General features: G+C 44.9%; 1 protein-coding gene across 2 annotated transcripts in view; it reads left to right on the forward strand.

Annotated features, from left to right (window-relative positions):
* Positions 1–15,409, forward strand: part of ZNF438 (zinc finger protein 438) — a 107,503-nt gene extending 92,094 nt beyond the window's left edge. For both annotated transcript variants that reach the window (XM_086941559.1, XM_086941558.1), the window contains exon 5: positions 11,732–15,409. In XM_086941559.1, the coding sequence (XP_086797685.1) occupies positions 11,732–12,323 (592 nt within the window). In that variant the 3' untranslated portion in view covers positions 12,324–15,409. The remainder of the gene's footprint in view (positions 1–11,731) is intronic.
* The last annotated feature ends 215 nt before the right edge of the window (positions 15,410–15,624 follow it).

Here is a 15,624-nt window from a genome sequence, read left to right on the forward strand (position 1 = left end):
TGAAGTATCCCTCAAGTTCACCCCTAAAACATAGAAAAGAAATGATCAGCAGCTTTCATAAGGTTGAAACCCATGCATAATATATTCTTGTATGTAAATACATATTGAATTCCATGTTTAATTAGATGAACTGTACTTTCCAGTCTTTGTGCCTACGATAGTGGTGCCCAATTCTCTATCCCGTTCATCATGTATTCCAAGCGACGTGTGAGCACGAGACCACCAATTGACATGCCCCCACATCCGAATGTATAATGAATGAGCCTACCTGTCAGGCTCACAAATTCTACCTTCTATCCAACCTGCAATGGAGAGCGAATCAAAATCACACCAAACGTTTTAGTCTGTTATTCAGATTTCCTCTTAAAACATAGAACCCAACTCTCCATATTCTCCAAATATATTCAACTCTTACCTCTCCGCCAGTTCTACTTCCATCCCAGCTGTCCGTATATTAATATTCTCTATTGTATGTCGTTCTACTTCAATGAAGTGTTCCCCTGTAAATGAGATGTCCTCTATCACTCTCTTAATTCGTCCGTAAAGCACCAGTATAATACCTGTCCAAATATCATTGAAATGTATCCCATCTTACCCCTAATAATGGTAGCGTTCCAAATATCTCTGATCAGGTTAAATGTTCCGGAATCTGGTCTCTTTAAAAGTCCCAATTTGATCTCCTCCAAATCATTGTACCACAAAGAGCTGTTTTAGTTTCCTACTATTTTCAATTCACCCTCCCAAGCCCCATTTAGGCTTCTATCACATACCTGTCTGCGAGTACACAGTACAGAAGACTCCCAGCGGTCGTGTTGCTGTAGGTGACCCGGAAGTGGAATCTACTTTCCGATCCGGAACTAATCAAATTTTTACCCATCTTAACAACTAGACTTCAATCCTTCTTGCCTGTGAGTAAAGGCCTCCAAAGTTGCGGTCTCTGTAGACCTCGTCTCTATCTATCATTAGTGTACCCCGACTCCATAAATGCATCCCTATCATCTATTGGGCACCACGTATTAAACCTCCTTTTATTTAGGCTACTCGACTCACGCTTGTCGCATTGACCTCCGTGGCATATGTTGATTGTCTCACACCATTGATTGTTTCCTTATATTCCTGAATAAACAATATCATTATGAGCAAAGGATTCCAGTGATGTTACACATTTATCTTACCACATTTCAGAAATCATTAACACCAGTGGGTTTGCATCAGTGCAAGCAAGATGCTGCCATCAAATTAGGTTGTAATCTAAGATATAAACTGATGAAAGCGTACAAAGAAACAAAGACATTGTCAGTTTTGTAGGTCAATACAACCCTTATGGTGATTTAAGAGGTCTCGGACAACCTTGGAAAGCACTCAACACCGGCCGGAACCCAGTCTGCTACCTGGCCACCCGGAAATGCACCCACAGACCCGTCACCTGCCAAGAGTGCAAATTCACCTGCATCAGCCCCGGACCAGCACCCGCCAAGCCTACCAACAGCAAGAATCACCTCAAGTGACTCCTGCTCAACACCCGCTCCGTCCACAGGCACGCAGTCGAACTCTGGAACCTCCTAGACACAACAACACCGGACGTCGCCTTCCTAACGGAAACCTGGATGAACGCCTCCTCAGCCCCCGACATCGCCATAGCCATCCCGGACAGCCACAAGATCACCCGGAAGGACCGCACCAACCAAACCGGAGGAAGCATCACCATCGTCCACAGAGACACCATCCGCATCACAACCAACTCGGAAGACACCCTCACAGCCGCCGAACACCTGCACTTCCAGATACACACCGACCCCAGGACTACCCTCAGAGGCACCCTAATCTACAGACCCCCGGGACCATGCACTCAATTCACCGAAGCCATCGCAGACTTCGTAAGCCCACACGCCCTCGCCTCCCCAGACTACATCCTCCTAGGACACCTCAACTTCCACCTGGAGAACAACAATGACAGCAACACCACCACCCTGCTTGACAACCTCGCCAACCTCGGACTCAAGCAACTAGTGAACACCCCCACCCACTACGCCGGCCACACGCTTGACCCCGTCTTCTCCTCCAGCAAGCACATCTCCTTCAGCCACTCCACCAGACTCCACTGTACAGACCACAGCTGCGTCCACTTCTCCTTCAAGAAAACCACGACCACACCACCCGCAACAGGCCCCCCGCAGAAGCTGGAGCAAGATCACCGCCGACCAGCTCACCACCTCCCTCAGCCAGAACCCTCCCACCATCACGATGGACCCCAACGAAGCAGCCTGCAACCTCGCACAATGGATCACTGACTGCGCCGACGAATTCGCACCACTGAAGAAACCACCCAGCAGACCCCACAGCAAGAAAGCCTTGTGGTTCACGGACGACCTCATAAACTCAAAGAAAACCTGCCGCTCCCTGGAGAAAACCTGGCGCCAGACCAGACAACAGAGAACATGACAGCCCTCAAGAACGCCACCCGCAAGCACCACCAACTGATCCGTACCACCAAGAGAATTACTTACAAACAGCGCCTGGACAACAACACCCACAACAGCAAGGAACTCTTCTGCATCGTTAAAGAGCTCTCCAACCCCAGCGCCTGCAACAACGACATCACACCCTCGCAAGACCTCTGAGACTCCCTCGCTTCGTTCTTTCACCGCAAGATCGCCGACATACACGACAGATTCGGCGCACAGACCAACCACCCAACCACCGAACCAGCGCGCCCAACCACCACCCTCTGCACCTGGAACCCGGTCAGCACCGAAGACACCGCCCGCACTATGAGCACCATCCACTCCGGCTCCCCCACCGACCCATGCCCACACCACATCTTTAACAAAGCTGACTCCATCATCGCACCCCAACTCCGCGACGTCATCAACAGCTCCTTCGCATCAGCCACCTTCCCAGAGAGCTGGAAGCATGCCGAACTCCGCGCCCTCCTGAAAAAATCCACTGCAGATCCCACGGACCTCAAGAACTTTCGACCCATCTCGCTCCTCCCGTTTCCTGCCTAAGTCATCGAGAAGACGGTCAACAAACAACTCTCCGCCTTCCTGGAGACAAACGGATCCCTCGACCCGTCACAGTCCGGATTCCGAGCTAACCACAGCACTGAGACCGTCCTCATCGCAGCTACCGACGACATCAGGTCTATGCTAGACAACGGGAAAACCACCGCACTCATCCTCCTGGATCTCTCAGCAGCCTTCGACACGGTATGCAACTGCACCCTGATACAACGCCTCAGCGACACTGGAATCCAAGGCGCGGCCTTAGAATGGATCATCTCGTTCCTCGCCGGTAGAACCCAGAGAGTCCGCCTCCCCCGTTCCGGTTTCCAGCTACCGAAGTCATCTGCGGCGTCCCACAAGGATTCTCGCTCAGCCCCACCCTCTTCAACGTCTACATGAGCCCCCTCGCGGCCATCGCACGCAAACACAACCTCAACATCATCTCCTATGCCGACGACACACAGCTGATCCTCTCCCTCACCAACGACTCCGCCACCGCCAGAGCCAGCCTCCAGGAAGCAATGAAGGACGTCACGGAATAGATGAAGCTCAGCCGTCTGAAGCTGAACTCAGAAAGGACGGAAGTCCTCATCCTCGGACCATCCCCCTCTGCCTGGGACGACTCCTGGTGGCCACCGGCCAGCTCAGCTCCGCCAGCCTCGCCCTTGACACTGTCCCACGTATTCGCAAAGCCACCGCCGGAGGAAGATCCTTCTCCTACCTGGCAGCCAAGACATGGAACTCCCTCCCCACCCACCTCCGGCTGACACAGGACCATCTCGCCTTCAGGAAGCAACTCAAGACCTGGCTGTTCGAGCAGTAGCGACCCACCCCCCCCCCCCCCCACCACCACATTGAGACCCTAACGGGTGATTAGCGCGCTCTACAAATTCCTTGATTGATTGATTGATTGATTGATTGATTGAAGGAGTGTAAAGCAGCTTGTTTTACCAGACTACGAACTTGTAGCATAGATTCAATTCAAAAGAACCACACCAAGTATTTATAAAAATCTTTATTTATTTTAAAACACTATCTAGTACGTTACAGTATCTCCTACACAGAGATACACACAGCACACAATGCTTTATCAAAGAAATCACTGTAACTAGCACTAAAACACAGTGGGCCCCGGGGGGACCAAATCATATACTAAGAAAGTGGTATAAGAACCACGACTTGAGTCAGGCCAATATCGAGAGGACATAGAATTACTGGGGACCCACAGAATCACCCAAGGTAAGTAGATGTGGACCCCACAGAGAGCCTGTGCAGTGTGTGAACACGACCACGTGCTCCGTAGGAGTCTTTGTGCAAGTCGGGGTTGGACTGTTAGATTAGGACATCTTACCAGTGGACCTTGAAGAAACCCCCGGGGACGACAGAAGGTTGGAGAGCCACCCCACCCATGGATACCGTGGTACCCAAGTTACCTATCCCAGGGGAGCTGGATGCATAGGTGTGAAGTGGCGTTGGAAACCACTGTCAAACCCAATCGAGGACTTCAGGCAAGTGCCACTGCTGAAAGAGGAGAAAGTGTCCGGTGGAATCGAAACGTGGACTCTTGAAGAGGAGTGTACCTGAAAGCAGAGGGGACAGTGTCTGTGTCACTCAGCGGTGACTAGGAGACTTAGAAGACGAATGCCCACCGATGGTGGGTGCTTCAGGAAAGATGACTGGGACCTTGACTCTGCAGCTGTGAGGACCAGACAACGCTCAGGATGACCAGGACCCAGATACGAGCTGTCCCACAAAGGATATCAAGTGCTATGGGGTTGTGGGGGTTGTCTGGTGGGAGCACCAACAAGCCTTGGCAAAGGCAACCCACGCAGGAAATCAAGAAGGTGCACTGTTAGGACTAGCAAGGTCCAGGAGACTGATGACCAGCAGGGGAGCAAGGGCAGGCCTGAGCAATCAAGGGAGCCCAAGGAAAACAAGTGTGACCCTCAAATGGACCCACATGCCAAAGGCACAGGAGTCGCGAGAGGACCTCAAGCAGCTCGCCAAAAGATGCAGGCCACGATGCGGTGTGGACAAAGATTCTGGTCACTGGAGGTGCTTAAGGTTGGGGCTACTTAGAACCCGGAGATTTTCTTGCAAAAATGTCAACAAGCCTTTGCAACTGCAAAAGGGCCGCAGTACCCAGGGGTTCGGTTATTGCAACCCCCACATGGACTACTGGCCTCAGACTTGGTGAGAAGGTAGAACAGGCCTCTGGAGCTGAGGAAATCCACCACCTGTGTTGCAGAGCCCACGGAGTCTGGAGGAGCTCGGAATCTGCAGACCGGTCGTCTTTGTTGCGGTGCCTGTGAATGCAGGGGAGTGAATCCTACACTCCAAGGGAGATTACTTTGGTTGTCCTTGATGCTTCACAGGCCTTGGAAGGTTCCTGTTTGATGCACAGGCACAGACTATGCAGCAGACTGGAAAGGAGACGAAGTCTGGCCCAAGCGAAGTACAGAGTGCCCAGACAGTAGAAGTGCATTGGTTTCAGTTCTGAATCTTATCCCACGGTGTATCTAGGGACCTACTCCCAGGTAAGACTTCAGTACCCTGGGGAAAGAGTTGGGAAGATTCAGGGGATGGGAGGGTCTGGACAGGGGGGAGGTTACTCCCATGTCCTTTGTCCAGTTTCGCATCAGAGCGGGAGCCAATGGCTCTCAGGACTGCTTTGAACTGGACTATGCACAGGAACACCAAAGGTGCCCATCATGGTTACTTTCAGGTTCTGGCAAGTGCACCCACCCAGCCCTAATAGACCTTTTGTCACAGGGAGGTTTGACCACCTCCCAGACAGGATTTAGTGTATTATTCTACCTTTCCCTGCTCGAGCTTGGCTCAGCATCAGGAGTGCAGAAATGTATGTCTGGTTTGCAGCAACCATTTTGTGCCATCCGGAACTAGAAGGCTGGTACCGGGAACACTGAGAGCCTAACAAAGGGCTCTTCCAGTGCTTGGAATCATACCTTCCACACCGTTTATTATTCCAGCATCTTTGATACCAAACATGATAGGATTTGTTGCAGCGGATTTTGAGATGGTCATTGCGCGATTACACGTGCCCTTCTTTATAGTATATGGCTGCTTCCCTGACAACCTAGGAGAATGGACTCCGTAGGCTGCAGGGGCACCCTCTCACTTAAAACCTACAGGTCACCCCTATAGCAGGCCTTTAAAATCCTCTGGGCAGGGTGCTTGGTTTTAAGTGAAGTGACCTTGGATATAGTAAACCTATATCTTTTATGAGTGGTGCATGCATCAACTTACACAGGCTTCAATCGCAGACCTGTGGTTCCATTTTGAATGGTCTCACATGGGTGGCATAAAACATGCTGCAGCCCATGGGAGACATATGTAACTATACCTTGGGTGCAAGGGTACCATATACCGGTGGACTGACCAGGGTACCTCAGTATCCAATCTGGGATGCACCTAAGTACGTAACACAACGTTTTAATAGACTGGGGTACGGATTAGCAGGATCCCAGTCAGACTCGTCAAGAACAGCATCACATGAAGCGCAAAAAGGGGGTGTAACCATAAGAAGCAGATCCTACTTTCCTACACTGTCCCTGTGGTTTTAAATACTTAGCAAAAAGCATACTAGAAGTGTGACACAGGATCCTCCCATAAACAATTGAAAATCCACTGTAATGTACAAAATGCCCCTCCAGTGGAATACTATAAAACAATGAACCACATTGCGAATGACCTACAATAGTTTGTACTTGTGGTCGTCACCAGTGCCATCATGATGTCCACAGATTACTCACACGGAAAAAGAATAGATGAATCTGGCTATTTGATTTTTTACATAAAGACCTAAATCACTAAATTGAATGGCAGACACTGGCTACTTTATGAATCCCTTTGCCTTAGTAGTACCTTTGATATTAGCAGCAACGTTGATTTGGAGCCAGTTGATCGACTTGATGGCTTTTCTTTCCGATCTCTCCTGGTTTTTCAGAATTTTCTGGGGTTATACCTGTTGTACTTGGTTATTGTTAACCTGTTTCTTACTTAACTTTTCTGGCTGGTATACATCTTTACGTTTTACATGTTTCCTGCGTATTTTCGAAACTTTGCAGTGACCGTAGAATTGTTTTTGATGATGAGCAGTTTATTTTTCCAAGAAATCAGTGGAATTGAAGACTTTTTTTCTTAATTGCGGCATGCCGTTTGATCTTTCTATGTGGTATGCCTATTCTTGAGCCACTTTAGGATGCAGCCCTTTGTATCTTTGCCCACACGCCAAATGTTTGTACCGTCATGGCAAACACTTAGGGCTCCAATATTTCAGTGCAATGCTACACAGCCCCTTACACAGTTTGATTATGCCAGTTACCTAATTCCTCTCATGAAATTAAATTAGAGCGGAGGATTACCCCGATTTTGTTTGATAACCAGTCCGTCTTTCATGTGACTTGTTCCTATACAGAATGCCCACTTGGTCGGACCCCTTTAGGATGGCAAAAGCATGCAGGCAAAGGTAATGAGCTCCGTTTGCACTTTGATGCCAGACTCTTACGGCTCGTATATTTCAGCGCGAGCGAGCACAGCTGCCAACACTGTTTGATTTAGGAGGAGTTACTTGCCTCTATCTTCTCACCAAAGGAATTTGGTACAGAGGTTTTCAATTCATTGCGCTTGACGACAGCTCAGCTCTTAATAAGGTAATTCTTTGATGCTGAGGGCTAATCTCCCACTGACTATATCAATGTCCTTACATTAACAGATTTGCTTTGGCTGTTTTTACTAGAATTATTTTTAATATCACTCTGGATTATGTAAGTAATTTTTAGCTTAGTTAATCTGCACCTTCGTTATTTTACTTGATTAAGTTAAATTGAAGCCTGAATCAAAATAAGAAAAGGGACCTATTTAACTTTAACCTAATCAAGTAAAATAACGAAGGTGCAGATTAACCAGAATAAAAATTACTTAATATAATCCAGAGTGATATTAAAAATAAATCTAGTAAAAACAGGTAAAGCAAATCTGTAAATGCAACCACATTAAAAGACAAAAATAACTTTGGTGCATAAAATCAACCTTCGTACAACTAACATTGCACAAAGTTATTTTTGTCTTTTAATGTGGTTGCATTTATAGGGTGCTAGCACGTGCCTTTGAACACACTAAAAGGGCTGCCATTGGAAGCAAGGATGTTTTTATGGTTTTTAGCATGGCTTTCATGGTGTGTGGTTATTCACATCATGGTATTATTGGTGGCTTCCATCAAACAAATACTATTTTTTTAATATAATGTAGTTTTTTAGGTCTCGGCTGTCGAAAGCAACCATACGTTGCTCTCTTCTTTTGAGAGCTTCTTGGAATCAATCCAGATTCTGAAGCTCTCGGAGGCGGAGTTGAAGCCCTGGCAATCTTTTTGATTGGTCAGCGTCGTCTTTAATGCTAAACGCTGGCTTATGATTGTAAAGTAGGCTTCTTTGTTGCAGCCTTGTCTCCTTTTGGCCACACCCACTGGGATTTGATCATTTACCGGCAGTGTGACACTCTCCTCTTCATTTGTCCACACACACTTTTTTTTACTCACGCAGCTCACTTTGCCAATGCAGAGTGTTTACTTTCGCATTGCACTTTCACTTGTACTGCGCTTGTTTTAAATGTGCTTTTCTGATCGGACCCTGGACTTTCGCCGTCGGACGCATCGTGGGATTGGCGTACTTCGGAAGACGGGGGATATAACCTATGCGAGGTCTTTAAATATCCCTTAGGCCCTCCCCAATGATGTGTTTATATATATACTTCGGAAGACGCCTAGCCCCCACTCAGATTGAGAAGCGCTGTCAGCAGGCTGCGGTGTGGGCAAAAGCACGCCGCCCGTTAAAGGCGTTCCGAGGCGCGCATAATCCGGACTCGAGGAGTGCAGGCAGCAGCGTAGGGGGAAACACAAACCCCCCGCTACCAGTTGAAAAATGTTTTGTCCGCCTTTCCTCACTCGCAGCCACTAATCTGCAAACTTTATGCGGGAAGAGGCAGTAGCTGTTCAGTCTTTAAACATTACACGGCAGGCACGCATGAACCTTTCCCATTGCAGAGGTGTCTGCGAGCATTAAGGAAACCTATAACACTCTCAGTGGATCTGAAGAGGTCTCTTCGTGAGACTATTCAGCTAATGCCCGCCCATTTCAGGCACGCGAACGTCCGATTCCTTACCGGGACTGGTTGAAGGCCTTTCAAGCCTGAGCCGCTTCACATCAGACCGGAGTGTACACCCTGATGCTTGTGTCACGTTCTGCAGAGAGTTGCAGATTCACGTGTTTTGATTACCCAGCGGAGCAGTACCTGGTGTTACTGCATAACGAGCATCACAGGGTTCTCTCTTCTAGACATCTCAAAATGTTTCGGAAAACACAGGGTTCTCTCTTCTAGATATCTCAAAATGTTTCGGAAAACACAAGAAGTGAAACTACTTACTTCGCTCTGTGAAGTCAGGCAGGAACTAGGAGGCGGAAGTGTTGCTGCTTGTGTTTCAAACACAATGCACAACCGGAAGTTCCTTCAGTTAGGAGCGGTAAGGGCATGAAACATGTTGACACATCACATAGCTATAGCTCTCTAGGAACATTGCATCCACGTAGGACGTCCACATACTTTTTAACTAAGCTGGAACTACCTGAACCATTAAAATTACTTCTGAACAGGACTGCTCCAGACTTATTTTTAATATCCACTACCTGTGCACTACACTATCCTTGCCCTCTTACGCGCACGCACCCCACAGCTTCTTCATAAGATCTCCGCAAAAGAGCCCCGTTTACGGGAACCCGTCCGGCATTGCAGTGCCGGCCCGATGAGGAGCAGAGCCCAATGATGAAGCATGACATCCTTCGGGATATGTGAGGGCATCACGAAGAAAGACCTGTCCTTCCCTTGTCCCCTTTAGGAACTGCATACCCTTTTGTAACTCAGCCTTGACAACCTAACAGGGGTGTCCCGGGAGGGGCATTGGGAATTAGGCTTTGTTCTGCTCCTGTGCAACTTGGCTAACAATAGAAAGGTTACCTAGTCCTGACACCCCTATAATTTGTAACTAAGGACATTATTGCTTATGATTGACAATGCATTGACCATGTTCGACATACGAAAGCTAGGTAGCACCTGTTCAGTATCCCTGTCCAGAAAAGCTGTTTGTAGCCTTCAGACAGTTACATCTGGGGCAAGAAGTTGCTACGGCAGACAAGCTACTGTTCAGGAGAGTTACTGTCTACTTGGCAAGAAAAAGGGCCACCAAAGTTGCTTTCGTGACCAATGTAGTGCTTGTGTATATCTGCAAAGTCTCCACTTAGTATAATTCCCATGTAAGGTGCAGGGCAATTTACGAGGTGAGGACTGATGCTGTTGATTGGTATCACTGGTAACACCAGAAGGGAAAATCCTAAATTATTGTTTCATGAGCTTACTCTACTTGAGCCTTTTTGAAGACCTCTCTGGAGGTGGATTTCGACTCTTCTAGGGCAGGACCTTGTAGTTCTGGACGTGTAGGTTGAGATGGGTTCATATTCTGGTAGTTTTTTTTCTTATGCACAGATGTGGTTGTATTCCTTTAGAGCACCTTCACAAACCAAAACTTCACCATGAACGCAGTTTTAGCACCACAAATACAGACTCTCTAAATGCACTTTTCCATAATGTAAGAAAAACCCAGAAATGTATTCGAACTGGCCACTTACTTTGTGGTCTACATGCGTCCAGAATCGTGCTAAGCCCAGCTTTTCTAGCCACTCACAGACCATAGCTGGGTGCGTGAACCAGATGCTTTCCGGCTGTACTAGCTGAATAAGCTATGAGATGGCCTGTGGCCAATGTGAAGGCTACTGTTCTCGTTACTGCCAGTGTAGACTCTTGGCTTGATTCCGACTTGTTGCTGGGCTGCAGTGTCCTCGCAGGGCATGGGAAGTCTGGCAGAGCCTCATATCTCTGGCTACCTTCTGCCACCTCAGAACTCTGCATCTCAGCGGGGGCTGGAAAGCAGGTGAGGGCACTCTGCCAAGAGGGAGGTAGCCAGTAAAAGGGTCTCCATCAGTGCTTCAGGAACGGCCTTGACCCAGGAGCAATGGACTTAAACGATGCCCAGTAGCTGTCAGCTCAACACTGCGTTGCAGGCAGCCAGAGCAACCCAACAGAGCGCCATAGGCAAACTGCACTGGTTGCGCACAGTCTGTGCATGCACACTGCTCTTTTCTGCCTTTCCAAGATTATTTTTGCGTCTTTTCCACAGTATGTTTAAAATGTGCCTATCTGTGCAGGGCAAGAGCGATATTGTGGCAACAGTCATTTCCGTTTAATTGGTCTCTAAGAAGCTGAAATGAGTAAATGAAATAATTCCAGCTGACTTTATATAGATTCTTAATTTCTTCTTGTATTAGAACAAACTGCAATTTTCATTCGTAGGATTAGCAATACAGCAAAAAGTGTTTTTATATAAAGTGATGAGAATTTGTGGAAGTCTTAAAAATGCCCTAAGACATTATACAAAATATAACACGTGCATTTTAAGTAAGCTGCATTTTAGGTAGGGTTAAAGTCTAATAACGCACAAAAATTGGTGATGACGATTTTTTTCTGCCCATACATTTAATTGGTTTGCCTTTCAAGTGGTAGTATTGGAGGAGTTGAACAGTTGTCTATGTGGGGCTTGTACATATTTATGATAAATAAGTAGTCGTTTGTCATACTTAACACTTTTTTTGTCTTGGTAGGGAGACCACTTCTAGCATCGAAGATGACTTCTTACAAAATCAAGGCGGTGAAGACGAAGTTAAATTGCAGATGAAATGTGGTCGATGCCACCTCAGTACTCTCACGTTTTCCGAAATGAAGTTTCATTTGTTGTATGATCATGGAGAGGAGATTGACGGGCAGCCCAAGGAAGGCGTGCTGCAGACTACCGACGGAGGACAAGAAGAATTGTTGAAGCATGCGGCACTCCACTGGAAACAGTGGAACGAAAGACGAAGTCTTGTGAAATGTGACCACTGTGATGAGTTGTGCTCTGGACCTAAACTAAAGAAGCACATGTCCCTTTTCCATCCGGATTCAGTAACCACACCAGTAGAAAGCAAGGCTATTCTATTGGGAAATAACGAACCAGTTCAGGAACTACAGGAAGTTGACACTGCCTTGCAGAACCAGAACCCTAAGCTCTATTGTGATTCAGGTTTAAACTGTGTTCTCTGCAAGCAGATGTTTGCACGGAAAGAGGATCTTTTTTCCCACTGGCAAAATCAGCACAGTTGCGAAGAACCTTCTGTACTCTGGACTATCTTCAGTTCCTATTTTGAGCAAAAATAGTTAAGTACTTGTTATGATGACTCAATGTTATATTTTGTCTATTTATTGCACACGTTAAAAGCTTGGTGTATGGGGGCTATTTGTTGAACCTCACCATGAATAGTTCTAGTCGCAAAAGGGTGATACTACAGTAATGACATGTTAAACTCTATTTACTCCCACAATAGTTCTATGAAAAGCTTTTCCATGTGTATGCTGGATGGACTAAGGTCTATTAGGGCGCCTTCCTCTAGCTCATTCAGCACTTTGGCTCCTGAGATCTTAAACGGTATGATTGTGGTCCATGACATCTGCAAAGGCAACTGCCAGATACCAAAGCCTACTGAAAAAGGTCGTCTGATTTCCAGTTCTGTTCCATGTTTGGGGCACCTTCTTGACAGCCTAAGTAGGCAGGGGCAATCACCTATGAATACTCTGCATTTCCTAGCTACCTGAAATTAAGGTTGGTGTAACCAAACAATTCCAATTCAGATTGGGTAAGGTTGTCTTTTCTATAGTGGGGATGAAGGTGTTTAGTGCATGGCACTTTTTATTAATAATTGTGTCACAGAAAGCTAATGCAGAATGTATGCCATCACGGATTTAAATGTCTGGGAAAATCTACTGTACAGTGGAAGTGCCTGTTCATTTTTATGTTTCACACGGACCTGTTGCACGAAATTGTGCCATATAAATGTTATTTCAGCAGTTATGGCAATAGTAGAACGTTTTTAGAACCTCGGATTCAAGTATTATCCATTTATTTTAAATTATTGAGAGGCTTTGCGGTTGACTCACCAATCCCCCCCCCCCCCCCCCCCTCCCCCCGACCCCCAACGGTATGCGGTTTGTCTGCATACCAACTATCACTTCTCCGGTTGAAAAACCCTTTTCGTTTTCAAAAAGAAACTACACTAGCGTGTTACACTGTTTCAATAGAATTTAGGTCTCATTCTGAAATCAATGCACCAAAAATTGTTCTCCTTTAAAATCGTGTACTGACGACATTGTATTTCTGCCCTGTAAGAGCAGTTAGTGTTACTGCCACTCCACGGTATTTTTCTCTCTGGCTACAGTTGACTGCTCGCAAAGCAGCATAATTGTGCTAGCAGATTTTTGGGGGGGAATTCCTGCCTTTAAATAACATTTAACATTAGTACACTATAATGTTACATTTGGAAAATAAAGTTCTGATGTACAGAAAGACTATCGAAACTAGCACTGTGAGCAGGAAATTTGTGTTACCTTGTTGCTAATGTTGTTGAGAAAAATAGCTCCATAACTATTTGTGATAAAATGTAAAATAATAAAGTGCTTTATTCATATTTTGCAATAGTTAAGCATTGAAACACCGACTTGGTGTAAATGGTCTCAATACATTCTATATTTCAAACTAAGAATTAATGCACAGGCACATTTCAGTCTTTGCAGTTCATCATTATTTGGGATCGTAAATAACCTGTTCGTCCGTATATATGTATAATTAGTGTTCTTGTTTGACCGTTTCACCTTCTTTTAGAATATTCCATCCTTCTCACTCTTCCCAAATTGGTCCCTTAATGCTCATCTGCAGTGATTTTATTTGTGGTTACCTGTATTGTCAATCTACAAGCCATGAATTTCAGCCTCTATTCACGTGCTTTCATCATCTACCTTTACTTATTAATAGCTAATCCAAATGTTCTTTACATCTAAATGTATCTTCCATCCACATTTTCTGCAATTTTATTTCGTGATATCCTTATTGCTTTCCCATGCTTAAAAACATTTAATGATTATTATCTGCAGAAAGCCCAGGGGACCATATTAACTCATTTCGAAGTAGGTGTGCCTTAATTGCATAACATGAATGCGGTTGTTCTAGTTTTCAAGCACACGTGATTTTTACCTTTTCATCCAAAGTTTTATGTTATTTTTTTATTACTTTATCAGCGATTAGCTCTTATTTCAGAAAGGATTGCTCTCCATATCCTCCCTTTGAAGTAAAGTTGGTGACAGTTGCTATTGGTGAGCAGTTTCATTCTAAAAGTTCCTGATACCTGCACTGCCATCAGCTGTTGATGTGATATAGTATAAATATAACTGTACTCTTTGATATTTTTTTTGTAATTATGGAATATGTTAAGTGACACTTATAGACAATACAAAGTGGAATAAAACCACATATGCTTAGTAGATAAGAAAATGTTAAAAGCATTATTTAAAGCATTGCTCTGAATTTGAATATTTTATGGAAACAATCCTTTCCATAAACTTTACATTTTCTAGAAGGTATGTATGTTTCCTTCTACTTGCACTATCTCCAGAAATAGCTGTTGCATAAGTGTTTTGTTGAGAAAAATGTTATTAATTTCACAAGTTAATAACCGCGCTGAGATAATTTATAGTGCCTGTTTTAATTTTGTAGTTTTTATGCATTGATAATGTTAAAATATTATCATAGTTGTCATGCAAAAGAACTTGCAAATTGAATGCGAGGAGGCAATATGTTTTTTGGAATTGAAATCCTGCACTTAAACCAATTCAGAATTGTTTCTTACACTTCATTCCATCTGTTAAATTGTATCCATCGCAGACCTTTTAGGCTGAAAATACTGTAGCACTTTCTTGTTGTTATGAAGCACTCTGTATGCTTTGCAGGATCCAAGCTCAGAAGGTATTACAGGTTTTAATTCATATCCTGTTTTTTCTTTTTTTTTCTTTGAGCGGTGTGTAACGAATGCACAGAAAAACCTGTACTGTGTTAGATATTCAATATGTTGGCAATCCTGTCCTGTTTTTTAATGCTGTTTGAAAGTAATGTTTGCTTATGCTTTTGAGTTGACTTGTCAAATACTATGCTCATTTATACTTTTCTGCTCAACATAGCATTAAAGTATAAATAAACAAAATCTGCAAGTTTATCTTAAAGTATAACTCATTGTTTTTCATTCTTCATAAATTATGTTTTATGTATTACATTACTCGTGTTTTTTTCTTTTTTGACAGGGTGGGTTTCCTATCACATCTGTAAAGATTCCATACATTCCTTTTACCTTTTAACCCATATCTTTTTCGAGCTATTACAGAAATTTATATAGCATTAAAAACACAAGCTTGGATCAGTTGCATGGTTTCAGAGTATTGCCTTTCTCCGTCTGCATCTCCACCGTTGTTCTTAATCACCAAGTCAAATTGTTTGTCATTGGATTTGATCTTTCACCGGTTGTTTTGGTATGAGACACTTCATAAATGCCATTTATTCATTCATACAAGAAGTGCACAGTTGCTTTCCAAGAAGCGTGACGCCTGTAAGAAAGGGAGCGGTAGTTTAAAGCTACCT

Source organism: Lissotriton vulgaris, chromosome 10 (assembly GCF_964263255.1).
Source record: "Lissotriton vulgaris chromosome 10, aLisVul1.2, whole genome shotgun sequence".
Classification (NCBI taxonomy): Eukaryota; Metazoa; Chordata; class Amphibia; order Caudata; family Salamandridae; genus Lissotriton; species Lissotriton vulgaris.